This window comes from Piliocolobus tephrosceles, chromosome X, assembly GCF_002776525.5.
Source record: "Piliocolobus tephrosceles isolate RC106 chromosome X, ASM277652v3, whole genome shotgun sequence".
Classification (NCBI taxonomy): Eukaryota; Metazoa; Chordata; class Mammalia; order Primates; family Cercopithecidae; genus Piliocolobus; species Piliocolobus tephrosceles.
This window is the reverse complement of record NC_045455.1, coordinates 1,105,550-1,115,930: the sequence shown is the minus strand read 5'-3', so window position 1 is coordinate 1,115,930 and position 10,381 is coordinate 1,105,550. Positions and strand designations below refer to the sequence as shown.

The following is a 10,381-nucleotide window of genomic DNA, read 5'->3' as shown; positions in this document are numbered from 1 at the left end:
TCATTTCATTTTTATTTTTAAAAGTTTAAAAATAAAAATGAAATGAACAGACTCGGCAGTGCAGCCTCGTCGCAGTGACCTAGAGGGAGAGAAGCAGGAAGGAAAGCACATAGCCCCTGATGCTTTCTCCAGGGCCTCCCTCCCATGCTAACGCCCTAAGTGCCTGGGCCTGCAGATCCCAGGTTTGGGTGCAGGGAGTGAGTGCAGGCCAGGATCTCAGGAAGGCCCGGGGTGGAGTGAGCCTTGGGGTCGCTAGAACTCTCACTGTGCTCCACGTTGTGTGGGGCACCCTGGGCCACGCAGACGGTCAGCTCCTCCTCTTTCCCAGGCTCCTGGCCCAGCTGAACGAAACCGAGGCTGCCTTCGATGAGTTCTGGGCAAAGCATCAGCAGAAACTGGAGCAGTGCCTGCAGCTTCGGCACTTCGAGCAGGGCTTCCGGGAGGTGAGTGGCCCTGGGTGGAGCCGGCAGCTGCCCTGATGCCCATGGGGCCTCCTGTGCCTGTGCCCTGGTCCCAGTGCCAGGAACTGAGCCATGCCATGCGGTTGACTTCGGCTTAATGCAGAAAAGTCTCCACTTGCCGGGTGGAGCCTGTGAGATTAAGTGGGGCCGAGCCTTGAAATGCACCATTGATGACTGCGTCATCGCATGGAAAGGTGATTGAAAATCGGCTTCCTGCAATGCACTTACACCTGCATTATTCGTAAATTAGCAGGAAGCCTTTGCTCTCCCTTCATGGTCATTTGCATGCCCTTTTATTCAACATGCATGTATGATGTCCCTGCTATGTGCCAGACTGCAGGACAGTGTCACAGCCTTGAGGTGCACGTCGACACGGCCAGTGCAGCCAGATCCAGACGTCTCCCGCCCGCGGCCCCTCGTGAGAGACTCACCCGTGTCTCTCGCAGCCCACCCCTCCTCAGCCCCCAGCAACTGCTCATCTGTCCCCATGGCTGTACTTTTGCCATTTCAAGAATGTGATGTCAGTGAATCCCACAGAATGTCACTCTCGGGATTGGCTTTGGTGCTCGGCACAGCTCTCTGCAGACCACTCGTGTTCCCTGGTGTGGACGCACCACAGTTCTTTCAATCATTCACCGTGGAAGGGTATCTGGGTTGTTTCTGGATTTGAGTATTACAGACAGAGCTGTTACAAACATTCATGTACTGATGTTGGTGTAAATGTCAGTTCTCGTAATTCTTTGGCCTAAATGCCCAGAATGTAATTGCAGGGTTATATAGTAGTTGCATGTTTTGTTTAAGGAAGTGCCAACCGGTTCTCAGCGTATGAGTGACTAGTTGCTTCCCCTTGTCCCCAGCATGTGGTGGTGTAGCGATTCTTTACGTTATGCTCACATCGTGATGTGTGTGCCGTGGAATTTAACGGTGGTTTCCGTCACGTTTCCCCAGTGCTGATGGCTGTAAACACCTTTCCGTGTGCTTACTTGCCATTCCTATATCCTCTTTGGTAAAATGCCTTATTTTTGTTGCCCATTTTCTAACTGGATTGTTTGGTTTTGTGTTTTTGTTTTACTGTTACATTTTGAGAATTCCTTATATACTACAGATACTAGTTCTTTGTCACCTATGTGGTTTATGAATATTTTCTCCTGGTCTGTAACTTGTCTTTTCATCCTCTTCACAGGGCGTTTCACACAGCCAAAGCATTTAATTTTGATGAACTCCAACTTGTCAATTTCTCCTTTTAAGGATTATACTTTCAGTCCTAGATTCCAAGTATATTCTGCTAAGCTTTTTTCCCCCCAAATTTCATAGTTTTACGTTGAAGTCTATGACCTATTTTAAGTTAATTTTTGTATAAGGTATGAGAATTAGATCGTGATTTGTTTTTCCTCTGGATGTCCAATTGCTGTAGCACCGTTTGTTGAAAAGGCTCTTTCTTCCACTGGATTTCTTTTCCACCGTTGTCAAAACTCTGGGGACATTTATGTGGGTCTGGTCTGGAGACTCTATTCAGTTACATTTATCTACACGCCTGTTCCTCTGTCCATACCACAGGGTCTTAATTACTGCAACTATATAATCTCTTGAAATCAAGTACACTCATTCTTCCCTCTTTGTTTTCTTTTTCAAAATTGTGTTAGCTTCTAGTTCTTTTGCCATTTCATGCCAATTTTAAAATTATCTTGTCTACAGATACAAAAACCAATTTCCTGAGGTTTTCATAGTAGTTGTGTTAAACCTGTATTTTGAGGAAGATCAGTGTCTTTACTGTATTGAGTCTTCTAGTCAACAAACATGGTATTCTCAACCCTTGTTTTGATTTCTTTCATCAGTGTCAAGTAGTTCTCAGCACACAAGTTCAGTACGCATTTTGTTTGACTTACCTTTAATATTCCATTTAAAGAAGTCATCACAGTATTATATTTTTAATTTTGGTATTTATGTATGCATTGCTGCGTATAGAAATACGATTGATTTTTGTATATTTATCTTGTCTCCTGCGACCTTGCTGAGCATACATATTCTAGATGGTTTTTTGTAAAGTCCTTGAAATTTCCTGTAGAGACCATCATGTCATGTGCAAATAAGGACAGTTTGGTTTCTTCCTTTTTGAAGATACACCTTTTATTCCACCTCCCAACACCCTGCCCCACTGCATACTGCACCAGCTAGAGCTTCCACCATTTGATAAGAGTGGTGAGACTGGACATCTCTGCCTTGTCCCCAACCTTAGGGGGAAAGCGTTTAGTTTTTCACTATCAGGTATAATGTTAGTTGTAGGATTTTTGTAGATGCTCAGTAAAACTATCTGGGCCTAGAGATTTCTTTGGGAGACTTTTAAAATTATGAATTCAGTGTCCTTAATAGTTATGCAACTATTGAAACTATCTGTCTCACAATGAGATATAGTAGTGTGTTTTTCAAGGCAGTGTGTAGGGTTGTTTATAGTATTTTTTTTTTTTTATCTTTTTGATGTCTGCAGGGTCTGTAGTGATATTCCCTGTTTCGTTTCTGATATTTGTAATTTGCATCTTCTTTCTTTTTTTCTTTGTCAATCTAGGTTGAGATGTGTCTCTCCTCATCTTTCCAAAGAACCAGTTCTTTGTTTCATTAGTTTTTTCTGTTGTTTTTCTGTTCTCAACTTAATTGATTTCTGGTCTTACCTGTATTATTTCTATGGATTGCTTTGATGGGAACTTACACTCTTTATTGGAGACTATTCCTCTTTTCTAACATGCATATTTAATAAGAACACTATAAATTCCCCTCTCATCACTGATTTAGCTGTGTTCCACAAATTTTGATGTATTGTGTTTTCTTTGTCATTTAGTCCAGTTTTTTTTTTCCCCAATTTCCTTTGGAACTTTCTCTTTGACCCATCAATTATTTAAATGTATGTTGTTTGGCTTCCAGTATTCAGAGATTTTCCTGTTGTCTTTCCATTGTTGATTTCAAGTTTGATTCATTGTGATCAGAGAACATACTTTTCTGTGTGATTTCAGTTCTTATAAATGTGCTGAGATCTGTTTTATGGGCCAAGAATATGGTCTTTTTTGATATAGGTTCCTTGCTTGAAAAGAATGTGTATTCTACTATTGTTAGGTGAACTTTTATAAATATCAGGTAGATTCTGTTGGTTGATGGTATTGAGTTCTTCTGTATCCGAGCTAGTTTCTGAGAGGTGGTGCATTATCCATAACTCAGTGGCTGTGGGTAACATGGAAGGAAGTGTCAGGCTTCAGCTGTGCCAGATGCAGGGGGTTCAAGGATGGACAAGAATCCTGCCTTCCTGGCCTTCAGCCCCAGGCCATCTGAACTACAATCTCCTTGGCACTGGGATGTCTGCATACACACCCGTTCTCAGGATTATTTCCAATAACAAAAATTAAAATCTTTTGTATTTAAAGGAGTAAGCAGTTACATGTTTTAAAAATCAGGCCAGGCATGGTGGCTCACACCTGTAATTCCAGCACTGTGGGAGGCCAAGGCAGGTGGATCACCTGTGGTCAGGAGTTCAAGACCAACTTGGCCAACATGGTGAAACCCCATCTCTACTAAAAATGCAAAAACTAGCTGGGCGTGGTGGCTGGCCCCTGTAATCCCAGCTACTTGGGAGGTTGAGGCAGGAAAATCACTTGAACCAGAGAGGCAGAGGTTGCAGTGAGCCAAGATCACGTCATTGCACTCCAGCCTGGGCAACAAGAACAAAACTCCATCTCAATAAATAAATAAGTAAATGAATATTAAAATAAAAATCATTTATATGACATCCGTTGTCTTCCTGCCAACAGCAGAAATCGTAGACATTAGAAGTTAGTAGCAAGCTAGAAGGGACTGAGTTACATAACTCTCCACGCCCAGGATCCAGCAGGAATGCCGACAGCTCCAGCGTCCACGTTGCTGCCGCTTTCGGCTCCCAGAGCCCTTGTCCTTGCGTGATCTCATCTTCTCCTCATGCTGTTTTCAGGCGTGTGGTTGATAAACGGAGGCACACCCAGGCCGCAGAGAAACAAGTGTCCTACTCGTGGCCAGTGAGGTCACTGGTGGGTGCCCAGAGGCCCCACGGTCCCCACTTGATGGGTGACCACTCGGGGCTGACTTTGTGCCTGCCTGACTGTGGTCCCTGCTTCACTGATGACCACTTGGCCCGATTTTGAGTTCCGTCACTTCCCTGATCTGGGGCGGGCTCTCTCTGTTCAGGTGAGGGAGACGCTCCCCTGAGATGGGCCCTCCTCTGCTCCAGGTCAAAGCCATCTTGGACGCAGTGTGCCAGAAGGTAGCAACCTTCACGGACATTGGCAACAGTCTGGCGCATGTGGAGCACCTGCTGAGGGACCTGGCCAGCTGCGAGGAGAAGTCGGGCGTAAGGCGGGGTCCCAGCTGGGGCGGCGGGACAGTGTGAGCAGCAGCATCAAGTACTGCTCAGGAAGGCCAGGAATGGGCCTCCCGCCAACGGAGAATGGGCCCCCACAGCCCCTAGGGGTCGTCCACGGGGGTGGGGGCTGCCGCCTGTGCACCTCCCCTCCTGCACCCCACCCGCAGCACGTGGCCCTGCCCGGCCTCCTCTGGGTCAGCTCCCTGCAGACGGGCAATGCCCTTTGCTGGGACCACCACAGCCCCCAGAAGCACTTGCCACAGAACAGCTCCGGGCATTAGGCGGCATCTCAGTCATCCACAGCAGTAAACAAAGAAAGCAAGACACACGTGTGCCCCGGGACACACATCCCGTACAGTGAGGCACCGTCTGCCTCGAACAGAAAGAGACCTGAGCTGGTCCTCTGGGTGGCCGTCTGCAGGTGGCTGTGGAGAGGGCCCGGGCCCTGTCTCTGGACGGCGAACAGCTCATCGAGAACAAGCACTACGCCGTAGACTCCATCCGCCCCAAGTGCCAGGAGCTGCGGCACCTCTGCGACCAGTTCTCTGCAGAGATCGTGAGGCGGAGGGGGCTGCTCAGCAAGTCCCTGGAGCTGCACCGCCGCCTGGAGACGGTAGGCCGAGCCGGAACTACACCCCAGCTGTGAAACCAGCCCCTTCCTCCCGCCTCCGCCACTGGCTGACCCTTGTCATGGGGAGGGCAGCTCCTTGGCTGGAAAATGTCCTTCCTTTCTGGTCTTGCTGGCCTAGCGGGTCTTTTTCTAGAATTCATTTGCACAGTTTGATTTCTTTTTTTTTTTTTTTTTTTTTGGCTCACTGCAACTTCTGGTTCCTGGGCTCAAGGGATCCTCCCACCTCAGCCCCCAAGTAGCTGAGACCATAGGTGCATGCCACCGTACCCAGCTAATTCTTGTATTTGTGTGTGTGTGTGAGATAGAGATGGGATCTCACTATGTTGCCCAGGCTGGTCTCGAACTCCTGGGCTCAGGTGATCCTCCCGCCTTCACCTCTCAAAGTGCTGGGATCACAGGCGTGAGCCCCCTGCCCAGCCCATAATGATTTCTTGAAAAGATCCAGAAGCTTAAGGCCTGGTTGATCCTACTGCCCTTTTCCTGCCTCTCCGGGCCCCACCCTGGGTAGTTCACTGGCCTTGTCCGGCACTGTGTCCTCTCGGGGTGCTTTGGACAGGGTGGCGGGAGCATGAGGAGTTGGTGGTCCAGGGTCTGTTGGGAGGACGCCCCAGCAGCGTGTGCCTGGACAGGGTGGTGCGCTCACCTTCTCATGGAGTCCTGCCCTTGGCAATGCTCTGTGTTTCCAGTCCCTGAAGTGGTGTGATGAAGGGATTTACCTGCTGGCCTCACAACCTGTGGACAAGTGCCAGTCCCAGGACGGCGCGGAGGCTGCCCTCCAGGAAATCGAGAAGTTTTTGGAGACCAGTGCGGAAAATAAGATCCAGGAGCTCAACACGATTTACAAAGAATACGAATCCATCCTCAACCAAGACCTCATGGTAATGCTGACTCGGGCTCTCCGTTTGCAGCTCACCGTCCCTAGCAGTGGGGCATTCCTCTGTGGGGAGTTTTAAAGAATCATTTAATGAATTATTTTTATTTATTTATTTTTTGGGACAGTCTTACTCTTGTCACCCAGGCTGGAGTGCAGTGGCACGATCTTGGCTCATTGCAATCTCTGCCTCCCAGGTTCAAGTGATTCTCCTGCCTCAGCCTCCTGAGTAGCTGGGATTACAGGCATGTGCCACCACACCCGGCTAATTTTTGTATTTTTAGTAGAGACGGGGTTTCACCATGTTGGCCAGGCTGGTCTCGAACTCCTGACCTCAGGTGATCCACCCACCTGTGCCTCGCAAAGTGCTGAGATGACAGGTGTGAGCCACCACGCCCGGCCCATTTAATGAATTACTCCCAAATAACAGGCATTTGAGAGAAACACACAGTTGAGAGGTCGAGTTGAATTTTCCTTTCAACACAGAAGTTATTTCCACGCCAACCCTGCGAGGTTGCCATCCCATCTCTGCTGGCAGACTTCGTGGCGTGGGCGTGTTCTTCAGGAAGGGCCTGGCCCTGGGACCTGGTGATGCCCTTGAGACCAGGCTCCTCCTAAGCCCTCCACATGCCTGGGGAAGGCCGCAGGCCCCTCCCTCGCATGGAGCTGCCCTTTCCCAAGACCGGGGTCCCATCCCGTGGGTGGGCTGCATCCCCTTCACCGTCCATAGCGGCCACGGCTAGACGCAGCCACGCTGCACTGACAGACTCAGCATGGAGAACATTTAAAGTGGGGGTTGGGCATGCCCTGGCACATTCTGCGCGTGATCGTGTATTTTTAATGACGCCAACACATGCAAGGCGCCTTACTAAGTGTGTGGTTTCAGGAGCACGTGCGAAAGGTCTTCCAGAAGCAGGCGAGCATGGAGGAGGTGTTCCACCGCAGGCAGGCCAGCCTGAAGAAGCTGGCGGCCAGGCAGACGCGGCCCGTGCAGCCGGTGGCCCCCAGACCCGAGGCACTGGCAAAGTCGCCCTGCCCCTCCCCAGGTCTGTGTGGCTACCCCCTGCCCCAGGTGCTGTGGGACCCTCGGGGGAGCCCCGGGCGTTGAGAGCTTGGAACATCTGAGCAGCCACCTGCAAAAGCTGTCTCCACACGCCTCCTCCCCTTCCACCTCCGGGCCCCAGTTCAGGGCCTGAGGGCCTGTTCCTGCCACCCCTCGCCCATGTTTATAAATGGAGTTTTGTCAGGACCCGGCCACACACATCTTGTAGGCATTGTTTGTGGCTGCTTTTCCACGAGGCTGGCAGGGTTCCGTGGTCTCAGTGAAGCCCACGTGACCCAAAACTGAAAATGCAGGGTTCCCACGGAGGAACCACCTCCAGCTTTCCCAGCTCCAGCCTCTCCGCAGTCTGTCCTTTCCCGGTGCTGTTGCCAAACAACGTTCCTCACACATGGCCCAGACTCTGGGCTCCCGGAGCCCTGAAGACCCACGTCCACACACCTCAGTCCGGCCCACATTGCTGGTCCCAAACCTGCCCTCTACGCCAAGCCGGGTGCTGCTCCATTTCCCAGAGACTTTCCTGCCACCTCCGTGTCTCAAAACAAACCCTCTTCCCATCCTTGCTGGTTTCTCACACACGAACCCACGAGGCGAGCTGCCACCCCAGCTTGGTGAAAGTCAGCTGTGAATCTCAGGGGCCCTGGTTGGCCAGGCTCTTGCCTTCCCGTACTGGGTCCCAGGCGACCTTATTTTCTGCCTGTTGGGAGTTCTCCCATGCCGGAGCCCACAGAGACTGTGTCCCCATGGGCTGTGGGAACATGGGGTGACTCAGGGCAGCGAGACCCCATGGTCCTCCCCCTTCTGACACCACTGCCTATGGCCTCAGAGGCCAAGTCCTGCCCTCTCCTTGGGGCCTTTTCCCGCTGGGCGCACGTCCCCTCTCCAGAGGGTCAGGAGGCCTGTTGCCCTTCTTCCCAACAGGCATTCGGCGAGGCTCGGAGAACTCCAGCTCCGAGGGCGGTGCGCTGCGGAGAGGGCCCTACCGGAGGGCCAAGGTGAGGCTTGCCCATGGCAACCCCGCCATCCACACCCTCCTCCTTGGTTCACGCCAGGCCTGGTTCTCCGCGTGGCCCCCTCCCAGGCACGGCCCAGCTGCCTGGCCAGCTCCCCATCGTGGGAGCTCAGCCCTGTCCCCATACGGGAACCAGTGGGCTCTGGCCTTGAGAGTTGGCCCTTGAGGCTCGGTCCCGCCTTTCAGACCTGACACTGTTCTTCTCCCCAGAGTGAGATGAGTGAGAGCCGGCAGGGCCGCGGTTCTGCAGGGGAGGAGGAGGAGAGCCTGGCCATCCTGCGCAGGTAGGTGCGCTGCCCTTCTGGCCTCACAGGGGCCCTCCGACCGCAGCCTGAACCACCAGGTGCCATCAGGCACTCAAGTGGACGCCTCAGATAGAAGGCTGGTGCCGAAGTCATTGGGGTTCTTACTTTTGCACCAACTGATACCCAGAGGGCCTGCCGTGGCTCGAGCGCGTGTCCTGGTCCCCACCACGTGAAGCACGCATGTGCCGCACAACGCACCACGGGGGGATTTGGGAGGGAAGAGGGCGATGGCTGAATGCAAGAATAAAGGGGCATCTCCACCCCAGTGAGAGCCTCCACCCTCCACTGCCATCCACAGGAGACACCGCTCAAAGGCCCCAACCAGCGCCGGCCACAGCAGCAGCCACCAGCTGCTCAGGGCTGAGTGTGGTAGGCAGTGGTGCCAGGCAGCTGGTGTGGGGGACAGCATCGTCTCCAGCCCTCCTCTTCCTCTGGGATTCGTGGACCCTCAAATTCAGGGAGTGTTGTGCAAACAAAAGCAGTTCCCTTTCTTGGCTTCCTTCGCCTTCAAGAAAGACCTCACTGGTGCAGGGCCAGGGAATGCAGGTCCCCAGAGCAAAACTGGGAAGGAGCCAAACGCCCATGAGGCACATGGGGCTCCCTCGCAGAGGCCCTCGAGGAGCAGCAGGAGGCCTCTTTGACCATCAAAACTCCAAAATCAGGAAAGAAGAAAAGGCTTTTCCTGATGTGCTGACAAGCAGGTGTCCACAGGCAGCATCCAAGTGACGCTGCGGGGTTGGGAGACGGAGCAAAATTGGGAATTACAGTAAACTGAAGTTGGTGTGAAAGCTCAGTCTGTCACTTCCGGCTTCTGATGGAAGCTGGTGAAGCAGGATGGGGGGAAGGGGGAGTTGCCAAGTAGCTTCCAGACAGATGATTGTCCAGAGGAGGGTCCAGGCAGAGGAGCGTCTGTACGGAGGAGGGTCCAGGCAGAGGAGCGTCTGTACGGAGGAGGGTCCAGGCAGAGGAGCGTCTGTACGGAGGAGGGTCCAGGCAGAGGGGCGTCCACACGGAGGAAGGTCCAGGCAGAGGAGTCTCTGTACGGAGGAGGGCCCAGGCTCGGCTGGCAGTTCCCGGGTTGTGAGAGGGAGTCCCGAGCCCTCTTGCTCCCCACTCCTCTCCCCTGTGCCAAGGTGGGGGCCTCTGCGTGCCAACCGCTTATTTTAGAAGGAACTTGCTGAATAACCTCAACCCAGGACCAGCCCCCTGGCTCCAGTTTCCGTGCATCACATAAGCAGCAGGAGCCGTAGGCTGCTGAAAGATGCTCACACCAGCAGCAAGACCTGCACAGCCAGCTTATGCACCCTCCCCTTCCGGATCCAGCGCGGCGGGTGCTGGGCCACTCCCCAGACAACCACTGCCCACCTGCTGGGTGTGAGGGTGTGGGCAGGGGGCAGCTATGGTAATGCCAGGCCCCCATCCTGGCCACACGGGCCCACACATACCCACCACGAGGAAGGCTCAGGGAGGCCGGGCAGCGGGCAGGCGTCGTCTTGGCAGGAGAGACTCGGGTGAATTCTAGGGATGGATCCTAGGGGTGGGATGACTCACCCATGAGCGTGAGGAACTGAGCTCATTTTGAGCAGGTGGTACCCAAAAGCCCAGGAGGCGGGGTGGGGAATCCCTCCTACCAGGAGTGTGTGCCAGGCCAGGGGCCGGGAAT

The 10,381-nt window shown here is 52.8% G+C and overlaps 1 protein-coding gene across 1 annotated transcript in view; it reads left to right on the top strand.

The window, feature by feature from the left end:
• The window catches only part of MCF2L (MCF.2 cell line derived transforming sequence like), a 30,820-nt gene that overhangs the window by 2,985 nt on the left and 17,454 nt on the right, over positions 1-10,381 (top strand). Inside the window, exons 3-9 of the mRNA XM_031934948.1 lie at positions 329-443; positions 4,708-4,827; positions 5,261-5,452; positions 6,157-6,348; positions 7,228-7,387; positions 8,323-8,396; positions 8,624-8,697. Of these exons, the coding sequence (XP_031790808.1) occupies positions 329-443; positions 4,708-4,827; positions 5,261-5,452; positions 6,157-6,348; positions 7,228-7,387; positions 8,323-8,396; positions 8,624-8,697 (927 nt within the window). The remainder of the gene's footprint in view (positions 1-328; positions 444-4,707; positions 4,828-5,260; positions 5,453-6,156; positions 6,349-7,227; positions 7,388-8,322; positions 8,397-8,623; positions 8,698-10,381) is intronic.